The sequence below is a fragment of the Panthera onca genome, chromosome A3, assembly GCF_046562875.1.
Source record: "Panthera onca isolate mPanOnc1 chromosome A3, mPanOnc1 haplotype 2, whole genome shotgun sequence".
Taxonomy (NCBI): domain Eukaryota; kingdom Metazoa; phylum Chordata; class Mammalia; order Carnivora; family Felidae; genus Panthera; species Panthera onca.
Genome location: NC_138341.1, coordinates 22,873,632 through 22,897,778, shown reverse-complemented (window position 1 = coordinate 22,897,778; position 24,147 = coordinate 22,873,632). Strand labels below are relative to the sequence as shown.

General features: G+C 48.1%; 1 protein-coding gene across 1 annotated transcript in view; it reads right to left on the bottom strand.

The window, feature by feature from the left end:
* Positions 1-23,677, bottom strand: part of PLB1 (phospholipase B1) — a 143,141-nt gene extending 119,464 nt beyond the window's left edge. Inside the window, exons 1-2 of the mRNA XM_078444836.2 lie at positions 23,168-23,677; positions 2,285-2,491 (exon numbers count right to left, since the gene is read on the bottom strand). Of these exons, the coding sequence (XP_078300962.2) occupies positions 2,285-2,339 (55 nt within the window). The 5' untranslated portion in view covers positions 2,340-2,491; positions 23,168-23,677. The remainder of the gene's footprint in view (positions 1-2,284; positions 2,492-23,167) is intronic.
* Between the last annotated feature and the right edge of the window lie 470 nt (positions 23,678-24,147).

Sequence of the window (24,147 nt, the reverse complement as noted above, 5' to 3'; positions counted from 1 at the left end):
TTTTCAAAGCAAACATTTAAAAATCCATTCAGCCAACAAAAGGTCATATGCCTAAGAATAAATTAAACAAAACATACACAAGCCCTCACCAGAGAAACTATAAAACTTCAAGAGGCATTAAAGAAGATCTAAATATATGCTCATGATTTGGAAGACTCAATATTGTAAAGATGTTTGTTGTCCCGAACTTGATCCATAGAATTCAGAGCAATTTTCATCAAAATCCTGACAGGTTTTTTGAGGGGTAGAAATTGACAGAAAGCAAACTATATATGGAAGTTCAAAGTCAAGTCATTTTTAAAAAGAAAAAAAATAGAAAGACCTGTTTCCTCCAATAATAAAACTTACTATAAAGCTGCAGTATTGAGACAATGTGCTGTAGGCAAAGGGGCAGACAAATGGATAGATAAAGCTCAGTTCTGAAACTGATGCAAGCACATCTGAGCCCTTTCCATATGAACAAAAAGGGCTCTTCACAGCAGTGAGGAAACCATGGACTTCACCATAAATAGTGTGGAGACAACTAGGTATTTGCACAAAAAGAAGTGTGTAAAAGTCGGTTCCTCTCTTACACTAGTCACAAAAACCAATCCCAGATGAATTCAAGACCCAAATGAGAAAAGCAAATCTATGAAGTTTTAGAAGGAGATATGGGATAATATCATCAAGACCTCAAGGCAGGAGAGGAGTTCTTAAATAAGACCCAAAGAGCACAAACCATGAAGATTAAAAATGTTAGTAAAAGGTGAAATATTTATATGATCTGAAGAGAAACCAGAGTATAAGATCGAAAACTTTAGAAATAAAGAGACAGAACACAAAACCGACAACAGCCAGACGACTGATAAAACTGAACTCTGACCAGCACACCAGCAGGAAACCCAACCACCACCCCAGCAGCCATCAGTCTAGAACAGTGAGGACCTGGTCCCCGATTGCAGCTTCCCTACTTTTTGTCCCTGCTTCCAACTCAGGACCAACCACAGAAAGCCACATATGTTCCCCGAATGAATCATGTCAGATGCCTCGCTTCTCATTAGCCCGCCTCCAACTTCCCCATGGCAACAGCTTCCAGTCAGAGCACACCTGAGTCCTTCCCCTTTTCGCTGTCAAGCTTTCCCACACCCCCGCCTTCCCTGGCGTCTCCCCAAACAAAGTGAATGTTGCTGCCTTCCCTGCGTCAGCAACCTCTGAATTGCCTCCATTTGTTCTCGTTTGGGTCATCTTCATTTATTTCCCCCAAATCCAGAATTTTGCTCGTCTAAAGTCTCCATAAAGAGAGCAGAAAGACAAGGTTCAGAAAACATTAGCTGTACCTGTCACCCACAAAGAGCAAGTGCACAGCATGTATGAAAAACCCCTTAAATCATGGGAAAAAAGGAAAAACCTATACAAAAATGGGAACACACTTGAATAGACACTTCACAAAAGAGGAATTCATATGGATCAAACATGAAGGAAAAAGCTCCTCTGCCTCATTTAGCAATCAGGAAAATATGATCACCCTGGATATTAAGCATAGCAAGCATTATTATCCTCCCCTTGCCTCATACCCTGCACCCTTGAGCACCACGCTCCCCCCCCACCCCCCACACGCACCTCCATTAGACAGGGTAACAAACCTGTCCAAGGTAAGCAGCAAGACTGGTGCTTGGACACCAGCCAGACCTCTGGGGGCTAGAGGGAAAGTGCTTTCCCTCTCTGGGCCCAGGCCTCTCATATGGAGAGGCCAAAAAATCATCTTTAAGGCTTTCCAAACAAAGAAGAGCCAGAGGTCAGGAGAAGAGAGGCAAATGGGATGTGGCAGAGGCACAATCTTCTCCTAATCATTAGTTCAGGATAAATCCAAAGCTCTGACTAGTAGCCCACTCATTTCTGAAACCTACCTTCCTCTTTCCTTTTAGCAAAAACAAAACAAAGCCCGTAAATAGTAGTACTACCATTTTAAGGATGAGAAAGAAAAAAAAAATCAAGGTCCAGGGAGCTAGAACTTGCCCAAGGCCACACAGCACAGAAAACTAGAACCTGGGTCTTTGTGACTCCCTCTACCGACAGCTTTTTTCTGCACCACAGAACTGTTACCCATCAGCATTTTCACCTATCCCCAGACCCGCCTCTTGCCTCACAGCTGTGGGCACTTGAATCTCAGCATTCCAGCCTGCTTGGGTCTAACTTGTGCATTCTGTGCTCATGAAAAAGAGGTATTCCTCTCTCAAGCTCTAAGCAACAAGGGACATCAGCAGGCTGACCCATTAGTTGCCCTCTGAGCAAAAGGAAGACTTACCTTGCCCCAGAAGCAACAGCAGCCCCAGGAGGAAGATGCGTGGCTGCAGCCCCATGCCAGAATCGTCCAGGTGTCCCAGCCTTGGATGAATGGTTTGCACAGGTGGAGGCTGCCACACTTCCTCCTGCTTTTATTCTCCTCTGTTGTCTGATAGTACACCTGTCATAAATTTTACTGTGTTCACCTTTGAAAGGGTGCAGTGGCCAGCTGTAAATGATAAATATTAACATTTAGACAGAAGATTTCTCAAGGTAGATAGGTCAAAGATGGGTAGCATGTTCTAGACAAAGGCACCAAAAGACCAGGACCACATAGCCCCCTTTATATGACCTCCCAGAATCGTAGGCGTCCAAAAATCAGGCACTGACAGACTGGGAGGAGCTTAGGATTGGAAATACAGGGCTGGAATCTCAGATTAACCACACCTGTGAGATCTAGGGTGCGTCCCTTAATGTGGCCTTAGCTTTTCAGCTGTAAGCCATGGAAATAAAAGCCACAAACGGAGTGAAAGTACTTAGTAACAACTGTAAACCATAAAGCCCCCTCCAAATGTGACATCTCTTAGTGTCTGAGGAGCGCAGCTGAGTTCCCTAGTCTACAAGATCCAGAAAGGTTTGTTTCTGTCCCTCTCTTCCAAAGCCATGGGTGGCGGGGAGTGTTAGAGTGATGTGCACGCCACACATAGATTGTCTGCAAGTTGAATTGAGAGATACAAGCCAGAGAGGCGAGCCCTTGGAATGCATTTGACAGAATTAGCATTTTGCTTTGGGCGACTGACGTTGAAATGCTGGGCAGGGTCTAAACTGGGCAGACAGAGTCGGAATTTAAAGCCTCAGTGACAAATATCCTTGGGGGTGAAATTTAAATATTTTCCACAAATATCAAGTAACATTCGCCTTTGGGTAACATGGCCAAATATATGTAAATCATCCTTGCATTCTGGCCACAGTTATGGCAGCAAGGCCGAGAGCCAGACTTCTGAACTCCAGCTTGGGGACCTGGAGCTGGTTTCTATTGTTCAGCCTTGGTCTTCATCTGCTGACATCTTTTTCTGTATGTTTAAAATCACAGTTATAGGTTGGTTGTCTTGAGTATAAAGTGAAGTCTAAGTGGGCGGCCCTCTGTTCCTGGCTCTCTGTTATTAAGGTATTGTCTTCCTTTCTCATCTGCTCAATAAAATGTGACTTGTGGGTGACCACTGATTTAGCCATGCCAAAGCCTCAGCCTCAGAGCCGCATGTGATGTGATGAGGTCACATCAGGCGTGTATGGCCGCTGCTACAACAGGCCCAGCTGGCCATAGGCTGGTTCCAGAATCTGGCTGAGAGCAGCATGCACAGAGAAGGAAGAAGAAAATACACCCGAGGAGGAGTATGCAAGGGCCATTTGGGCATAGATGTTCCTGACCATTGGACGCTTATTATCTTCACTAACTGGCCACAAGCTCAACAAGAGACCCAAAGCTGCTGTCTCACTACTAAGGACAACAGGAGTCCCTCCTAGCTCCATGCCACCAGCAGCTTTGAGAAGCATCCCTGATGCTTGGACTGAATGAAAAGTCACAGGTTCCCACTCAACTTGGGCCCGTTGGAGGTAGGATAGGACACGTCATGGGAAATGGACAGAAATAGCCTGGCTTTACAATCTGTGTATTTGCTTCCACCTCTTAATGCTTCTCTGCACGACCACCATGGCCCCACTGGGTTGGCACACACACCAACCTCCAACCTTTTTTACATTTAGAAGCGTTGAGAAATGAATTAAAAACATCTTTTAACCTTTATGAGAAATTTTAGTATAGGACAGACTGAATTCCCTCTGAGATATAAGAAATCTTGGAGTCCTGTCAACACATTAAGGAATCCTCATCAGTTATGAGGCAGTGGGGGAGTAATATCTCTTGGACACTCTTACCAGGCACCGTTGGCACTCTTCACATGCATTAGCTTAATTACCACTGATCATCTATTAGCAGCTATGAAAACTAGGGGGGCAGTACTTGTCAAAAGCCAGAGACAAGCTCCATCACTTTTTAATACAATTTTCTTCTCTGAGTTTTGCTGCTACAATGTCCTAAGATGACATATCCTAGAGGAGGGAAGATGCTCCATTTGAAATTTTAGCAACAATTAGCAGATGTTCCTTTTGGGAAAGGCACACGCCCATGGATTCAAATCTTCCAGCAAAGGCAGTCCAAGCCTCCCTCAGAAGACATCTCAGGGATTGGAAAAGCTGAGTGCTTGCTGTTGTCCGGAAATCCACAAGGGGGTGCTAGACCAAGCCTTGGCCGCAGGGCCCATGCGGATCAAAGCAGCACTGGCTGCGAAAGAATGTTTTTCAAACTGGGGTTACAACCCATGATTATCCCATGAATTTAATTTGGTGCATGATCAATCCATTTAAAAAAATTAAATAGAATATAAAATATCTGAGGACATTGCATACAGTAAGGGTAAGTGATGTTTTGGGAAACTTGTTTCAGTCACAGGCGGTGATGCAATGTCTTTCTTAATATAGGTCATTAAAAAAGAAATTGAAAACCACTCCCTCAGCCATCAGTAGATCAGTTCCACAAACAAATCCCTAGGCTTCAAGAAAGAAAACAGGTTTGTTCTTCCCTCTGGTTAAAGATGCACCTACACCAAATTCCCTGTGCTAACAGCTAGAAACAATGCCTGTGATTGGCTCTGGGCCTTGGGAAGAAAGTACAAATCAAACTTATTAGCAGTTGTGAGAAGATAGTCAGGGAAATTGTCCTCTTTTTTCAAAAAGGAAAATCTTAGTCCCTGGCTCCTGGGGGTGAGCTCTGCCAATGTGATGGAAATATGTGTCCACAGCCTGTCATCTGGGATGGGACAAGTTCCCATTGGTACCTATTTTAGGGAAGGCCCACAGCTTGAAGGGGAAGGTCCACACTAGAACTGTGGGAAGGAGTGGAACTGTCTCAGAATAAACTGCACCAGTGCCAATAATGCCCTGAGAATTGTCTTCCCCTGTAACTTTTCTAAAGTACCTACTTGTCCTCACCACGATGGCCTTCCATCACTCGCTCCTTCTGTGTGGAAATAGTCCTATGTCCCTGATGGGCCTCTTGAGGGAGAGGCTGGGCCTTTCTCTTCTTGACATTTGGCACCTGTAGAACCCCATTCTACCAGAGTACCTAGCTCAATGTCCTGTGCATAAGAGGCCCTCACCAAATCTTCGTTCATTGGTTGAGTATTCTTCAGAGGCAAAAAGACAACTGGTTTAACCAAGCCTGTCTTCTCCAAAACCCTTCCCAGTCACAGAAGTACAAGGAGGCTTAGGAATCTCCAATCGCAAATGTCTTCCAGATTCCAACATTCCTACGTATACACAACGCAAGACTTGTGTGTACACACACGCAAAACATTGTCCAGTACAAGTAACTGAACTTACTTAGCTCCCTTTGGACAGAAGCTTTGCTTATAATCAAATAAGAAGTTTAATTAAGGACTAAAAAGTAAGAGAGAAAATGGAGAAGGGACGAATGATGTATGTCTTAAACAAAATACCATTTTCAAATATCCCAGCCTTGTTAATAAAAAAAGAACAACAGGGCAAATCCCAGTAGAATGTACACACCATGAGACCTGGCCTTCTTGTCCTTTGCTATATCCCAGAAGCTAGTACATTGCCTGTGGTAGCAGGCATTCTCTAGATGTTGGATGAATAAATAAATAAATGAAAAGCAGAATAAAAGGAAAGGCACTAAAACTACTGTAACTACTAAAACTACAGCTCAATTTGGGGCGCCTGGGTGGCTTAGTTGGTTGAGTGTCTAACTTCGGCTCAGGTCATGATCTCACGGTTTGTGAGTTTGCGTCCTGCGTCAGGCTCTGTGCTGACAGTTCAGAGACTTGAGCCTGCTTTGGATTCTGTGTCTCCCTCTCTCTCTGCCCCTCCCCCACTCATGCTCTGTCTCTCTCTGTCTCAGAAATAAATAAACATTAAAAAAAAATTTTTTTAATATCAGCTCAACAAAATAGAATAGGTAAGATGAAAGGGGTAAAAATCATGTTTTAGGATAGAAAACAGGAAAAAGAGAGGCACGTGGCCCCAATACCATGAAGCATGATGGGAACAAAACAACAAAAAAGCAACATGGAGGCTCACAGCTCATGGCTCTTCCCTGAGGTCATGCTGTTATTCTCCTACATAGTGGTCTCAATCCTGGCTGCAGATTGGAATCGCCTGGGAGATAAGAAAAATACCTGTCCCTGTGCTTCACCTACTGACATTCAGAATTAATTGGTCTACGGTAGGACTTGGTCATTTAAAAAAAATTTTTTTTAATGTTTGTTTATTTTTGAGAGAGAGAAAGAGACAGTGTGAGCCAGGGAGGGGCAGAGAAAGAGGGAGACAAAGAATCTGAAGCAGGCTCCAGGCTCTGAGATGTCAGCACACAGCCCAATGTGGGGCTTGAGCCCATGAACTGTGGATCATGACCTGAGCCGAAGTTAGACGCTTAACTGACTGAGCCACCCAGGCACCCCAGGACTTGGTCATTTTTAAAGTTCACTGATGGATTCCGATGTGCAGAGCCAGGGCTGCCTGGTGCCCAGCATTGAGGGCTGAAGAAAGCTCCATCTCTGCTGCTGCAGATAAGCCAAAGGTCCACAGGGCATAGCCTGATGTCTGACAAACTCAGACTGACCTGGTGGCCTCTCTAGAGAGGAAACCCATAGGAAACCCATAGCAATGGGTTATGGGGGGACTGGGACTTATCTCTCAGCAGTCAGAGAATGGGGAAAGGGCCAGATTCTGGTGTCTGGAGAGGCCCAGTCACTGAGAACCAGGATATATGAGCTAAATTTGCAGATCAATCATATTACCCATTATCATGTACAACCATTTCCTCTTCTTCATGTCTTGGTTTCCTGATCGGTGAGTTTGACAACATAAAGTCCATTATCTGTTATGCACTATGAAGAATGGGACCATGGGTGGGGAAAGGGTAAGACGAGCTGTCTACCTCAAGCATACAGGATACTCTCCCAGCCATTACTGCAGAAATGGTACCATCCCTGGCTGACTACCATTCACAGATGGTGAGTATGAGGTCCCCACAGCCTGAGCTCTGACATCTTCTAAATCACAGCCATACTGCCTATTGGTCCCTCTTTCTCCTCTCCCTTCCACCATCTCCAGACTCTTGGCCCCCCCACCAGTGCTTTCCCAACTTCATGCCTCTCAGCACACAAATGGTGGTGATATTTGCATGGCACACAGGATGAGCAGACAGGACAATTTGTGGCCTGACATGATCAGCTGGGGTCTGGAACAGCCCCAAGCCCTGCCCCTGGTGGGCCTGAAGGCTAGGGGGATCAATGTCTTTGCCCATCTGTACCTCTTAGTGCACCTACCTCTGGGTGAAGACTTAAATAGCATTTGGTGAGCACCTATTAGGTGTCAGGCATCTTGCTAATTGAACTCATAAATGTCATCTTTATTTAATACTAGCTATATTCCTCAGGGGGTTAAAAGTCTCATCTAAGTTCACTCAACTAGTAGTAAGCTGTAAAAAGGAGTTTCTGATCCAAGTCTTCTAGCTCCATATCTGTTAGTTTCTCTCTGCATGACTGAGAGATCCTCCTGGTAAAATGGCCTTAAATGCCCCTTCTGGAGAGAAGCCCAGGAAAGGCTCTTCAGTCTGCACTGGTGGAGGGCAACCTATGACTCATGCACCCAGTTTGGCAGGGGAGTCTGGCAGTGTGACCATTCCCTCCTGGGAGATGAGTCTGAGAAGATCATCTGGCCTGACTACCACCCAGCCAGGGCCCAGGGCACTCACTATTCTGTGGAGGAAAAGGGGCTTCTCTTGGTGGAAGCACCAGAGGCATTGTCCTCCTTGGTATCACCTCCAGAGGACCAGAGAACCAAAAAGGCATGCTCTGCCCCAACCCAGCTGGTGGATCCCAGCCCAGCTATGACCTCCTCTCCCCTCCTGGGGAGAATCCCATCCAGAGGCAGGGAAGTGACAGGGATGAATGAGGTCAGAACTGGTCATCAGGCACATGGACCTTAATAGCCACCTAGTCAGTCCCTGCCACTCCCATTGCAAGGAGGAAACTGAGGCAAAGAAAGAGGCAGGGCCAGTCTGTGACAAGGGGCCTGAGCTAGGTTTTGGATTCCCTGATTCAAGCCTGTGCTCTTTCCCACTCATCATGTAGAGCTGAATCACCCTGACCACTTGCAGCAATGGAATTTCTAGTTTGATTTTACAGGTAAGAGACTAAAAACCCAGAGAGGATTAGTAACTTGCCCAAGGTTGCTCAGCTACTATGGATAGCTTGCCCTCTTCACCACAGCCCAGCAATGGCCAAGTTCAAGCCAAAGGGACTTGGCATAGACCTCACACCAGCAGATACCACATAAGGCTCAGGGTCTGCATCTCCATTCTGGGAATGAAGATTCCATGGAGACAGGCTGGCCAATGTGGCCAGTAGACATTGGCACACAGGAGAAGCTCTTCCCTGGATCTTTTAGAGCTGAGACCCCACATGGTAGGCCTGGTGGAGCACTCTACCAACCAGCAGGATCCCAGGGAACTTCTGCTATGTGGCTAATTTTTCCATTAGTCAATTCCCTTTGAGCCCTGTCCATGAGAAATGTGATCTGTTCTTTAAATCCAAAGGGAGCAACCAAAGTCCCCCAGACTTTTCTGGAAATCTCACATGTTTCAGACCATGCTAGGAAGCTCCTGGCTCCTACCATCCCAACCATCATGTGCCAACCCCGACATGCCTCCCTGACCTGTGTTCAGAACAGACCGCCTGCTTTGGAAGGCTTCTCCTGGACTAGGAGTCCAGAGAAGGAAGACAGCCTCTCTACCACCTGCCATGGTAGCTTACCAGCTAGGGACATCCCTCTATCCATACTGCCACTATGGAATGGGGCCTCTGGGTCTTTGGCTGTGGGCAGAGGATTGCTGTGACATGGCATCACCTGCTTGCTACCAGGCTAGGCTATCAGCCCCCACACCCACGCTGCACATGGTGTTAATAGCTTTGATAATGATGATGATGCACAGGTGTGCTTACTTGCCAGCTCCCTGGGCAGGCCCACTGTTTGCCTTTGATGGCACCACCTAGGGAGAGGACTATGGGAGGGGAGAGGGTAAGACTGGCCTTCTGTCCCACAGCCCTCAGGCAGGTGATCCAACTGGGCTGGGCTGGGGAGGCGGGGGCACCGTGGAATCTGTGCTGAGCTCTGGCCTTCAGGATAGTTAGGCTGGTTCAGTAGACACCTCGGGTTGTTTCCCAACTGCTCCATCCTGAGGGAATGCCTGTGCCTCTGCCTCTGGGCATTGCTGAAGCAAGCCAGCCTATTGTTCCTTTCTTGTGGGTTCAGGAAGGGCCTTGTTCGTAACTGGAGGGTTAGCACTCAAAAGAGAAAACATGAGGAAAAAGAATTTTCAAATTCCATATTTTCTCCATTCTAACCCACACACATTTTCATACTATAACATTCCTGAAAAGAGACTCTATCTTATAATCCACAAAAATGTTTAGAAACTTGTCCCAGATCACACAGAGAGCAGGTGGTGAAGCCAAGTATAAATTTTTAATACTGTTTTTTTTCTGCTCCAAAAGCCAGTTCTCTTAACCTGAGATACTTCTTTATTTTTGTTTCTTTCATTTTGTTCCTCCATCAACCTTGGGAGGCCTTCTAGGGGCATGTGTGACCAGGAACATGCAGGGATATGGGCCTTGATCTCAGGCTTTTCAGAGGGCAGCTGGGATCTTGGCATGGTCTCTGTGGGAATCCCGGATGTCTCCTTCCACTCCCACTCATTTCTTCTTTGCTTCTGGGAGCCACCTCGAGCCAAGTTTCCAATTCTTCCCCTCTGTTGACATTGAGATCCATGTTTTGTGAACCAGAATGAGGCTCCAAATTTTTGAAATTTAACATCTCTTCTGGCACCAATCCCCAGAGCCTGGCCACCCCAATCCTCCACCCACCCCAGCCCTGAAGCGAACTTTCAAAACACCTTGCACTCATCTCCACCCCCACTTCAGTAGGTGTGGTGTCTGCTCCCACCACTTTATCAGAAATGTTCTATAGTCAACAATTTGTTCAATCCAATGGATAGTGAGGTCCTCAGATTTCATCTTACTTGACATCTTAGTGACATTTGACAGCTGACCTCTACCCCTATTCTCAGATAACTGCCCTTGGTCTCCATGTGTCTAGTTTCCAGGTTTCTTCTTCCCAGCTATACCTTCTCAGTCTCCACCCCCAGCCCCTCCTCTGCTGCTGGAGCTCCTCAGATCTCTGGCATGGACCCTCCTGTCTCTGCCTCTCAAGGTGATCTCACATACCTACACCCCCATGGCTTCATTTAAAATCGATGCACTGATTCCTACACTTCAATTTCCAGCCAGCCCTCTGTTCTAACCTTCAAACCCTGTAAACTCGTTCAATGACTCAACGTCTCCACTTTGATGCTTCATAGGCATCTCAAACTCAAAGAGTTGAGAACTGAATGTACGATCCTCCTTCACCCATCTGCACCTCTAAAGGAAAGGGCTATAGTGGTTGTAGACAGACCCAAGAATAATCCGTGAAAACTCTTTCTCCTTAGCCTCAACAGAGCATCAATTGCTGAGTCCCATTAATTTTATATCCCAAATCACCTCGTGAACCCATTTACCATTCTCCATCTTCACTACCCCAACCTGGACCCAGGCCGCCATCTCTGCTCCCAGAGTGGCTACAAGAGCTGTTCCTAAGTCTACTCTTTATTTGCCACCCCCCCCAGAAGCCTGATGATCTTTTCAAAGTGTGAGCCCATTGTCACACCCTTGCATAAACCCTCAATAGCATCCCACAGCCCTTTGGACAAAGTCCAACCATCTTGGTATGGTTTAGAAGGCCCTGATTTCCTTCTCCTCTTTAGCCTCATGCCCCACTCCCCCCTTCTTCCCTGACCCCATGCCCACTGGGCTCCTTCCACTTCCCTGAACATGTTATTCTTTCTGCCACCTCAGAGCCTTAACACAGGCTGTTCTCTCTGCTTGGAACTCAGGCCAGGCCAACCTCCTTCCCATTTCTTGACCTCACTGACTCTCCTTCCAGGCTCAGTGTAAATATTTCTTCCCAAAACACTTTCTCAAACCCAGCCAATGTAAGACCCTGTCTCATGCTCCCCTGGCCTCCCATGCTTGTCCTCCAATACTCTGAACAAGCAATTACAAGTGTGCTAAGTCTATCCTGTCTGTCCAACCATGAGCTCTAAGATGGTAAGAACCAAATGGTTCCCTGCTGTGTCCCCAGCATTTAGCACAGGGCCTGACACCAGCAGGTGCTCATCAATTGCTGCATGGATGACAATGTCCAGCCTTGCTCCAGTCACTCCTCCAGGGCCCCCAGTGAACAGAATCAAGTCCTACCTCATAGTAGGTGAACCACTCCTGCCCTCTCTGAAGCTCTGCTACACCACTTACTTCTTCTTGTCTGGTATCCCCAAACTGGCCAGATGGAGCTGTCTCTTTTGCTGGAGAGGGTATCACCCACGCTTCATTCTCTTTGTAACCTGCATGGTCCTTAACATAATGGCTTTGGACACAGTAGGAAACTATCTCAAGAACTGCACTCTTGGGACCAAGAACAACACATTGCTGTAAAGGAAGGGGGCCCTGCTTGACCTCTGCTTGGCCCAGATATCCTCCTATGCACCTTAAGAGTTAAGAAATCTCTTAAAATAGTCCTCCTAAAACAAACAAACAAACAAACAAACAAACATCAAGTCTTATAAATTATGGATAGCAAACCAATCAAGGACTGCCAAATGTACTTGAAGGTCGATTAAAACCTCCCGTTTCCAAAAATCGCCCCCTCCCCCCACTAACACACACTAGCAAACTGCGTACTTGCCAGTCAGTGACTGTCAGTATTTCCTTTTTTTTTTTTTCCTCTCTAAAACTTACTCTCCTTTCTGATACCTTTGAACCCCTGCTGAAATGTAAGTGATTACAGATGGTCCCCTTGGGGCTGTGAGTTTATAAATAAACAGCCTTGGCTAATTTTGTCTCTGGTCCTGTTTGAATTTTGGCTGTGATCTTGGTGCTGCGGCTCAGATATAGGCTGACCTGCTTGTTGCTGGGGCCCTTGGCCCTTGGCCAGGTGTGGTGCTCACCGAGGCCTCTGTAACCTCACTGCCCATGGACCCTGAGGTCTGCACTGGACCTCAAGTCTGCTCTGTTGCCAGTGAGCCCCTTGATTGTTTCATTCATTTGTCAAATCCTGGGTATTTATGTTTGGTTAATGTTCCCTTTGAGGGTTGTGTCCTTGGTGACTTGCTTCTGCCTGTCCCTTTGTTTTGTCCTATGTCCTTAAGTGTTGCTTCGTCAGGAGGAGGAGAATCACAGAGTGGAACACGGGCACCGTTCCTATAAGCTGGCTGTTGAAGCCGGCCTCACAGACTGGAGACCTGACTGTTCTCCCCAGGCCATCAGTCTCTGAGGACAAACTATGCTGTAGGTCACCAATAAAACTGGATGAGGGTGTCCTCTCATCCTGGCCATTTGTCCTGAGAGCTTGGCTTTGACTCAGAGAGGGCATTCTCCCTCTCCAGAAATGATGTCTTACCAGCTCTCTGGTCCATTAGGTTAGGGGCCCAAGACACAGGTTGTATGAACAGTTTCTACTGACTGTAACTTTCACCTGACAGTCACCGAGAATTTTCTCTATCTAACCCGTGTCCCTCTCTGGGAAAAACTGCTTCTTACAGGCACCCCCATTCCTGCTATAACCCCTATGCTTCTCCCAATGGCAGAACTCCACCAAAGATGATTTGGTCCTGCAGTGGACACTTGGAGGAACACTTAATTTAAGTAGAACTGCTCATTTGAGAGGTGCCTTAGAACAAAAGCAGAATAAAATTCCTCAGGCCCAATGAGCACCCTTTTGTGATTGGCACCCTGATGTTTCTAAACAGAATACTAAAATGCCGGTTCTGTAAAGAATTTTTTCTTTCAAGTCTAAATAAGGAATTTGATGACCAAGTAGAAAGCTTTCTGGGATAAAACTGCCTCCCTCATTAAACCCCCACCTTCTAGCACCTCCTACTCTTTAACATACCCTCCCCTCCACTTCCACATGGTTCTGACCTCAATCCCCTCTACTTCGTCCATCCTCTTGCCTGGATCCCTTGCCATTTCTTAACAAGCCCCCCGACACTCCAAAACATTAGTTTCCTTTAAAAATCTCATCCTAATTGAGAATCACAAATGCCTTTAACCATAGAGTTTAAACCCTGGTCTCAGCAGAACTAAGAGCTATTGTCTGAAATGTCCCCAAATCCTGATTAAGAGAGACACCTCTTTACTGAAGAATTCAGAATCTGCCAGGGACCTTATAATCCAGGACTTCCAAATCTCTGCCAACGAACTGACATGTTGGTACGGAGATCAAATGCTAAATTATCAATGAGAAAAGCTGAATAGACTGATCCAGGGTCAAACTTGAGGGATCCCACAGGCACACGAAACCAGCAAGCCTCAGGGGGGCCCAGAAAATAGGTCGGAGTTTACTAAAGGCAACTTTTGGGACCTTCCCTGTAAAAATAGATCTGAAATCAAGAGCAGGAGAAGACAAGCCAGAGTCAGGGAGAAAATATTTACAAAAGACATGTTTGGTGTGGGACCATTATCCAAAATATATAAAGAACTCGTAAAACTCAGCAGTAGGAAAATGAACAACCTGATCAAAAAATGGGCAAAAGATCTGAGCAGATACCTCACCAAAGAAAATACACGGATGGCAAATAAGCATATGAAAAGATGCTCACCCTCATGTTATTAAGGAAACGAAAACTAAAACTACACACGTATCAGAACGGCCAAGATCCAGGACACTGACGACACCAAATGCTGGTGACGATGTAGAACAGCAGCAAGTCTCCTACGTTGCCGGTGGAAATGCAAAATGGCGCAGCCACTTGGAAGACAGTTTCTTGCAAAACTAAACATATTCTTACCAGACATACCTGCAATCACACCCCTTGGTATTTACCCAAAAGAGTTGAAAACTTAAGTCCACACAAAAACCTGTACATGGTTGTTTATAGAAGCTTTATTCATAACTACTAAAACTTGGAAGCAATCAAGATGTCCTTCAGTAGGTGGATGGAGAAATAAATTGTGGTCCATCCAGACACTGGAATATCATACAGCGCTAAAAACAAAGAAGCTCGCGAGCCAGGAAAAGACATAGAGGAAACTCAAATGTGCATCACGAAGTGAAAGAAGCCGATCTGAAAAGGCTGTGAGCTGTATGATTACAACTGCATGACATTCTGGAAAAGGCAAAACTGTGGATACAGTAAAAAGATCAGTGGTTGCCAGGGGGGAGGGGGAAGGGAGGGATGAATAGGCAGAACACAGAGGGTTTTTAGGGCAGTGCTACTATAATGGTGGATACATGTCATTATCCATCTGTCAAAACCCCAGAATGTACACCAAGAGTGAGTCCTAATGAAAATTGTGGACTCGGGGTGATCGTGATGTGTCTGTGCAGGCTCTTGGACTGGAACAGATGTATCACTCTGGTGGGGGGATGTTGATGGTAAGGGAGCCTTGTGTGAGGGTGGGGTAGGGGGGAAGGGAAACTGTTTTCCTCTCAGTTTTGCTGTGAACCTAAACCTGCTCTACAAAATAAAGTCTATTAAAAAATTAAATAACATAAAAATTATTGGGTCGCAATTTGGTCTTCTAAGCAGAGAAAAAATGAATCGAAAGGAGATTTTAGAGACAGGAAATGACCTTTCAACAAGGTTCAGGAGTCCCTTTCAGAGCCACGTCCTCTCATCTTATTCTGTAAATAGATTAAACCTGAAATCAGAGACCTGGTTTGCAAACAAAAGCAGACTGGGCGATAGCCCCACTGTCTAAATTAAAACACACAGCTGAATATTTTAAAAGGGGGAAGGAAATGGGAAAAAATAGATACAAACACGGAGGGAGGGAGGGAGGCAAACCACAAGAGACTATTAAATACAGAGAACAAACTAAGAGTGGATGGAGGGGGAGAGGGAAAATGGGTGATGGGCACTGAGGAGGGCACTCGTTGGGATGAGCAGTGGTTGTCGTACATAAGCCACTTTGACAAATTATATTCATAAAAAATAATAATAAATTAAATTAAAAAATAAGTAAAAGGACTTTGGAATAGAAACAACATAAAACGTAATTTTAAAAATGCGTGACTTTGCAGATAAAACAATTAGGTGCTCCTAATTCTAATTAACCCCCCCTGTCGATCAAGATGCCTGTAAATACTGTAAACAGCAGGGACACTGGAAAAAAGAAAAAAGACTGAGCTTATCTACCCTGTCTTGTTAGAGGAAATGCCCTTCCTCCGATCTAATTCAGTTGCCTAGAGGCAGGCATGTTCCCAGGTGACAGCTTCCTGCCCTAAATTCCTCAAGGCTTGGCTCAAACCTGGAAAAGGTCTGGAGGCAGACGTGGAAACTGCAGCCTCCCGTTGGAATCACCCTGGGCCAACTGTTGCTGAAATTACGAAATTACACAGGAGCGCCTGCTCTGAGGCTGAACCTCAGAGGCCCGGCCAGCCCTCTGCCTGCTGGCATCTGGGCTCAAGGCACTCTGGGCTGGGACGATGCCCCCGGACCTCCCCAGCGGCCCTGCACGGCCCTGGCGTACCGGGCTGCTTTGCACCTGAGTTTCCAGGCACCCTCACAGACCGACCTCAGTTGAGCACTAGTTGGCTGAAGGTTAGCATGGAAATAGGGGGGTCAAAAGGGACATTAGAATTGAAAGACAACAAGGAGTGCCTGGGTGGCTCAGTCGATTAAGTGTCTGACTTCGGCTCAGGTCATGATCTCATGGTTTGTGAGTTTGAGCCCCATGTTGGGCTCTGTGCTGACAACTCAGACCCTGGAGCCTGCCTTGGATTCTGTGTCTCCTCCTCTCTCTGCTCCTCCCCCACTTGTGCTCTGTCTCTGTCTCTCAAAAATAAATAAATGTAAAAAAACATTTTTTTTTAAAGAATTGAAAGAGAACGTGAGGAGCTACTACTTAAAACACAGGCTAGCAACAGTGGAGTCACCTGGGAGCTTGTTAGAAAGGTGGAATTGCAGGCTGGCCCAGACAGCCAGGATCAGTTTTGTGTGCACACTGCAGTTGAGAACAATGGTTCTCAACCATTGCTCCCTATCAGAATGTCCCGGGGCTCTTTATAAAAAAAATGACAGATGGGGGAGGGTGTGTGTGGGTGGCTCAGTTGGTTAAGCCTCTGACTCTCGATTCCGGCTCAGGTCATGAACCCATGATTCGTGGGTCAAATGATTCGTGGGTCAAGTCGGGCCCATGCTGACAGTTCAGAGCCTGCCCGGGATTCTTTCTCTCTCTCTGCCCTTCCCCCTCGCAGGCACGCCCCCACAAATGTACCCCACCCCCCTCCTGAAATAATAAATAAACAGGTGGAAGAGCCCTGTCCCAGACCGATGGAATCAGAAGACCTAGGAGTGGGGCCCAGGCACTGTTTTCACTGTTGTCTATCTTTTGTTTGTCTTATTGAGGAGGTGATTCAGCTGAGCAACCAGGGTTGAGAACTACTGGCTTCTCACCCCTTTTGTTTTCGACGAGGGGAAACAGAAAGGAGGGAGGAGGTGGGTTCGCTCAGAGACATGACTGTGGTCAAACCCAGGGATCCTGACAGCTAATGCGAGCTGTCCTCACTGCCTCGATTGTCCCTAGGCCCTCTTGAGTACTGACACCTGCCAGGTAGATCCTGCAGCATTCCGGTCTTTTCAACAATGTGTCCCTTGTGAAAGTACTGGAAATTTAAAATCGTCCATCAGTAAGGGCACGGCTGAAAAAGGTGTGGTACGGCCACACTACCGAATACGACAGAGTAATGGAAAGGATGGGGTGACCCACACCTACCAACCGAGCTTTTCTTTTTTTTTTTCAACGTTTTTATTTATTTTTGGGACAGAGAGAGACAGAGCATGAACGGGGGAGGGTCAGAGAGAGAGGGAGACACAGGATCGGAAACAGGCTCCAGGCTCCGAGCCATCAGCCCAGAGCCTGACGTGGGGCTCGAACTCACGGACCGCAAGATCGTGACCTGGCTGAAGTCGGACGCTTAACCGACTGCGCCACCCAGGCGCCCCTCAACTGAGCTTTTCAAGGTATAATGTTGAGTGAAGAAAGTGAGGAGCCCAAAGTTATGTACAGTGAGAGATCTTTCTTCTAAAAAGAATAAACAAAAATAACCAACAAAATACGATATGGGTTTCCTATGGGAAACCATATACGCACATGTAGGTGAGTGTGGATATGTATTAAATATAGAGGAAAAGGCCTATAAGGATATTTTAAAAGTCATACCAAGTTATATCAGTACTACATGAGGCTTGGTGGTCCAAGGGGTCATTATCTTTATCATTACAGTTTTATTTATCTTTTTAAAAATTTTATTTTATTTGTATTGATTAAAAAAATTTTTTTTATGCTTATTATATATAGAGAGAGACAGAGCATGAGCAGGGGAAGGGCAGAGAGAGAGGGAGACACAGAATCCAAAGCAGGCTCCAGGCTCTGAGCTGTCGGCACAGAGCCAGACGCGGGGCTCGAACTCATGGACTGTGAGATCATGACCTGAGCTGAAGTCGGACGCTTAGCTGACTGAGCCATCCAGGCGCCCTGAGAGTGTTTCTTTCTTACTAGTCAATTAATGGACTATATCTCCTCTAAAAGAGTGAATATTTTGCGCCTGAAGGACTTTCCCTACCTGAGACAGGTCTGATGCTCCAAAGCACGCCAGTGGCCAGCAGTTCTGGATTTTCTGGAAACGTGCGTGGCCATTCCATTTTGCCTGAGGAACATCTACAGCTAACACACTGTCCACATCCCAGGACGGGTCCCTGCGAAGCCCCCAGCTCAGCCTCGCCCTGGTCATCTGGATCTCAGGGGCATCTCCATGGCGGAGGCTGAGGCACTCCCCTCTGGAATGCCGTCACCCACACTGGTGAGGAATGAGGCTTGGGGACCATCAAGGGCCCACAAAGGCCAGTGGTTCATCCCACCATGTTCCTGATGATCTGTGATGAGACTATAACCCACACATTTCTCTCAATCTTTTATTTATTTATTTATTTATTTATTTATTTATTTATTTTTATTTATTTATATGTTTATTTTTGAGAGAGAGAGAAAGTGAGAGAGAGAGAGAGAAAGAAAGCACATAAACAGGGAAGGGGCAGAGAGAGAGGGAGACACAGAGTCTGAAGCAGGCTCCAGACTCTGAGCTGTTAGCACAGAGCCCGAGGGGCGGGTGGTGGTGAGGGGGTAAGGCGGGGGGGGGGGGGGGGGGGGCGCTGGAACTCACCGAGAGATCATGACCTGAGCCGAAGTCGCATGCTCAACCGATTGAGCCACCCAGGTGCCCCATTTATTGATCTTGTTCTAAGTTTATGTATTTATTTGGAGAGAAAGAGAGAGTGTGCGAGTGAGTGGGAGGAGGAGTAGAGAGAGAGAAAGAGCTTGTGCCTCTTGCTCTGGACTCTACTTTCCTTACCTCCTGCCTCAACGTTTTTATACATCCCTGCCTGTTATGACGTTCCTGGAATAGGAGGATACCTGGGACTCTTCCATATGTCTTGACATTTGGGCAGAGCCCCCAATAGCCAAGAATAACTGAGCAGGTGCCAAACATGCCACTTCCTAACTTGGGGACCACCTCTGCCGTTTGAGAAAGAGTCTGAAATCAATCGTGCCACTATCAGCCCGTGCCCCACCTCCAGGCCCTCCGGAGATTGACGGTCACATCGCCAGGCTTTCCCGGAAGGGCAGTCATCTCTGGGTTGTGCATCACCCCCACTTCCCATCCCGGGGGTAGGGGGCCTCAAAGAATTTGACAGGTGTCTCCTGGATTTGAGGAGCACAAGAAGTGGTATGTAACCCCTGAAAAGCCTCAGTGTGAGCGAGGTGCCTGGGAGAGGTGTGTTTCCAGGATGTTGGAAAACCTCACTTCTCCCAGTGTCTCCTTGATTCTGCCTATCGCACACTTCTGACACCCGGTGTGGGGCAGGGGCGTTCCCACACCAAGCAGAGGAACCGCCAGAGGGAAGAGGGTGCGGAACTTCCATGCCCTCTGGGCACACCACTTTCCCCAAATTGCCATGTTCTCACCAACCTGGAAGCTCTCCAGACCCCCATCCTTTTGCATTTTTACGGAGGCTTCAGGATACAGACACGATTGATTAAGTCATTGGTCGTTGGTAACTGAACTCAGTTTCCAGCCCTTCTCCTGTCCCGAGAGGTGGGGCAGGCCGGCGGGAAGTGAAAGTGCCAACCCTCTGATCACGTGATCGGTTTCCCATGGCAACCAGCCCCCAGCCTAAGGGGACCTAGGGGCTCTCCAAAACTCACCTCGTTAACATAACAAAAGATAACCCTTAATCCCTCACCACATTTAGGGAATTCCAAGGGCTTTAGGAGCCCTGTGCCAGGAACGGAGATGAAGACTAAATCTGTGTTTCTTATAAATCACAATATCGCGCAGGCTTTGGGTCCCCCGGAAGAGGACCACGAAGGGATGAGGTGAGGACTGGTGGCGCCACAGAGATCCTGCGTGACCGGCCAGGAGACCTGGCCCAATGTCAGGAAACCACATATAAAAGAGCCTCAGTGACAAGAGACGCTCTAAAGTGACCACAGACTCCCCCACAAGGGGACCTGGCTCTGCAGTCAGCCGGACCTTCGGGCTTCGGGCTAATGCCACACACGGCTGTGAAACGTCAGGCAGGCCCTTCCCTGCCCTCAGCCCTTCCCCGCTCTGACCTCCACCCAGGAGCAGGCTCGCCGTCCTAGGCACGCAGGGGATGGACGCGGGAGAACTAGCTTGTTTTCCTCTGCACCTGCAACTTCCCCTGCCTGACTCTGTGAGGGAGACACTTTGGAGGAAAAGGAGCTTGGAGTTCTGAGATCCCACTGGCAAGGTATTTATCACAAGACAATGGCCAGAACGGTGAGCGGTGCTTGCCTGAGTTTCCCTGCAGGGAAAAATGGATCCAGAGAAATGTTTGCCGGGGCTCACAAGAGAAAATGAAGGTACTTTCCCCTGATGTCATGTGTCCCTGCTCGCTCGCTCAGCAAAGCGTTCTCCCTGGGTTTTCACCTGCTAACTTGGGTTAGCAGCCTGCGCTTCAGCGAACATGAACACGAACTGAGCTTCCTCCAGGTGTCAAACCTGGGCCTTATCTTTATCTCTTGTGGTTCCATGCCACAGCCCAGCTTGAGTAATCTGAACATTTTTCCCTGTCACATTTGAAGAGTTTAAAATCGGGTGTCACAAAAGCGCTGGACCGGCCCCGCAAACCTTCCAGGTACCAGACCCCACGCAGTGTGCCGCCTAGGAACCCGTCCAGCCCAAGGGCCTCTGCACCAACAGCACCTGGAGACCTTTCCCCTCCCTGCCCTGGCCATGCTGAACCTCTCTCCTGTAGCCCCTCTCAGCCTCTTCTGCCAGTAAGTCCCCACCCGCTGAAAGGCCCCAAGGCTCCCTGTAATTGTCCTAGTAGGCGGGTGTCTTGAAGGAAGATGTGACTGAGTCTCCAATGTGTGACACGATTTAGAGAGAACTAAGGGCCACCCACCTTGTAATAAGGGCTCCACGCAGACTTTCCCTCTTCCTTTCTCATACTGGTAGGAAATATTTTTTTTCCCTCAATTCAAGGCCAAGTCCCTAGGCCATCATCTTCTTCCCCTGTAACCAGAACCTCCCTGGAGCCTTGTGCTCCGGGCCTTCACTCTGCCTCCACTGCCCTGGATGCTGGGTCCAGGGGCTCACACCTTGCCTATCACAGGGACAACACGCATCCGCCCTGCATAGCATGGTGACCGGAACCCAGGAGTGTTATCCCCGAGTAAGCCCCAAGGGTCAGCACATATTTCCTGAGCTACATCTACATGCCAGGTGAGGCCCCTGACCTCAAGAAGCTTATATTCTAGGCAGGCAGGGGGCATTGGTTTCACAAATGAATGTGAAATGACAGTATGGAGACAGGTGACGAGATGCCCTCTCCCAGGCTCGTTTCAAGGCTCTGTGGTTGGCAGGATCTCAGGGGAAATCCAGGAAGGGAAAGGCCGGGTGGCCACAGTGCAGAGTGAAGGCAGATGTAGGTGGGAGAGGTAGGCCTTGGTAGCATCTGGGCCTTTGTCCTAAGAGAAACCAGAAGCCAATAAAGTGTTTTAAGGGATTGGGAGGAGGGGAGGTGTGTGAAAGGATCTACTTACTGTTTTAAAAAGGTGACTGATGCTCTTTGGAGAATGGATGGCAGGGAGAAAAGGGAGGGAGCTGGGAGCCCAGTCCCTCTGAGCGGGAGGTGGAGGGGACTTGAAGCAGGCTGGCAGTGGTGGGAGGTGCAGAGATGTGGGTAAAGAGGTGCTCAGGGTAAAACTGATGGCTTGTGTGTAAGAAGGGAGGAGAGGCGGTGCTGGGTTTCCAGCCTGGGCCCTTCCCCGGGCCTGGACGGCAGATGATGTGCTGAGCAGGGATCATTGGTCAGGGACAGGGTTTGGGGAAGAGCGCTGAGGGAAGTCACAAATTCAGGTCTGGATGTACTGAGCGTGAGGTGCCTTTAGGACACACGCACAAGAGGCACCCAAGAGGCAGGAAATTAGGTGGTTGGGAAACTCAGAAGAGAACGGGGAGCCAGAGCTCTGCAGGAATCAGAAGTGGTCCTTCCTGTGGCCGGTGGTTTCGTCTGCCAAGGAAGGGGGGAGGAGAGGGAGAAAAAACCAGGTGACTGCATCCTGAGGCACTCTGAGGGCTAGAGAGGAAAAACATCTGCAAAGGAGATAAGGAAAGACTGGCCAGAGAAGTAGGTTTGGGTCTGGGAGAGAGACGTTTCCAAAATGGGGAATGCTACAGACGGTGGGGTCTGAGGCCTGGAAAACTGAGTTGTAGCAAAAGAGGGTCATTGTTGCTCATAGTGGTGTTTCTGAGGGACTCTGGGCACCTGTGCCCCGCCCAGGGACTGCCATTTGCCTGACAGTGGAGTAAGGAGGTTGGATCAGCACCACGGTCCCCACAGCTTAGAATTGTTCCAGAGAACCATCAAGGTGGAGGCATGCTTCAGCCTTTCTGTGCCCAACTCCCCTCCCATGCTCGACCATGTCTTCTGGGTCGGTTTGGGGGCTACAGTCCTGGAGCCACAGGGTCTGTGTGCGGGGGGAAGGGAAATTCCTTCTGTGAACCAATTTCAGGTGTTATGCGAGAGACGGGAAAATGTAAGATGTGATCCCTGTCCTCAGAGACCTTGTCATCTCTGTGGGGACATAAGATGAACATATACAAAAAATGAAATCTAGAGACTCTAAGTGAGAGGAAGGACTACATAGATGCACACTAAGCCATCAGGCGAAAGAGCAGGCAGCAGACCCACAAGGGAAAGCTGCTTGGAGTAGGCAGAGAAGGGTGTGTAAGAAGCTGAGTGTGCTAACCGGAGGAGTGTGAGCTAAGTCATGGAGGTCAGCCAGGAGCGGACGGATAAGGGCTTGGCCTGGCAGGCCTGACCGTGTGGGATGGGGATTCCGGAGATGGGGTGGTGTGGGCATAGCTGCTCCCATCTGGGTCAAGGGTGCTGGCCCAGTGGTTCTCCAGCACTGCAGATCCAGTGCCACACAGGACAAGCAAAAGCAGGTATCATCCTGTAGGAACCTGTTCCCCAGAGTCACTTCTGCTGTGACCAAGAAGCACAGACTCACAGACACAACACATCATGGGCAGGACTGGGTCTGAGGGAACCCTCTGAGTACTGACGGTGTGGTTCTCACCAGACCCTGTCCCTTCTTCGTCCCTCCGACCAACCCAACAGAAAGTCGTTTCTCACCTTGACCATCCACGGGCCCTTCTTCCTCTTCTCCTCGGCCCCACTCCTGGCCTGTCTCTCTCCTCCCCGAGGTGGTGGGGGCTGCAGGCTCCTCCCTGAGGTCTGCCGGCTGCACCTTCAGGCCAGGACAAGCTTCTCTGGGCGGCTCGTCTCTAAGAAACTCCACTGCCCACATGAAGGGGCAGCTCCTCCCCTTTCTTCCTGCCTCCAGCTCACATCTCCAGAATGTTCTCCTTCCTCCAGTCTTGGTTTGCTTCTTCCCTCCTCTGTCCTCATTTCCTTTCTTTGTCATCAGGCCTCTTCCCTCCACCAGTGGTTCCTGTGGCCTCTGGAAGGGGCACCAGCCCCAGGCCCAGGCCCTGCATACCTAAACCTTCCCTCTGGCCTTATCCTCAAAGATGCCCTTTGAGCACATTTCTGGTACCACACTGCCTCTGCACCTTTCCTCAGGCTGCACTTTCCTCCTGACAAGTCTCCATCTGACAAGCTCCTTCCCACCCTCCAGATTCATTTCAAACCCATCTGTCCCACATGGCAGCCAAGCAAAATGCATAAGAGAATGTACTTTGGACTCAGAGATATCTGACCTTCATCTCTGTTTGGCCTTTTTCCAGCTCTGTGTCCCTGGGCAAGTTACCTCATGTCTTCTGAGCCTGTTTCCCAATCTATAAAAGGAGGGGACGATAAAATGAAATTCTCTATGTGAAGTGCTCAGCATGGCACCTGGCTGCTGGCAGGTTCTCAGAAATGCTCACTATACGGCTTGTTTCCAGGCCCCTCCCACCAGCTGTGCTCTCATCCTCCTGTGAGGCTCCCGAACATTTTGGGTTTCTCTCTCAGCACCCAAATTGGCAGCAAACTCCTCTAAAGCAAGAGCTCCTTTGTACCCCTTTGAGTCTCACACAAAAGATATTTGTTGAATGGAAATGGAAATTGTTGACAGACCTGTAACAACTTGTCCTGAGAAGAACAAACACTTT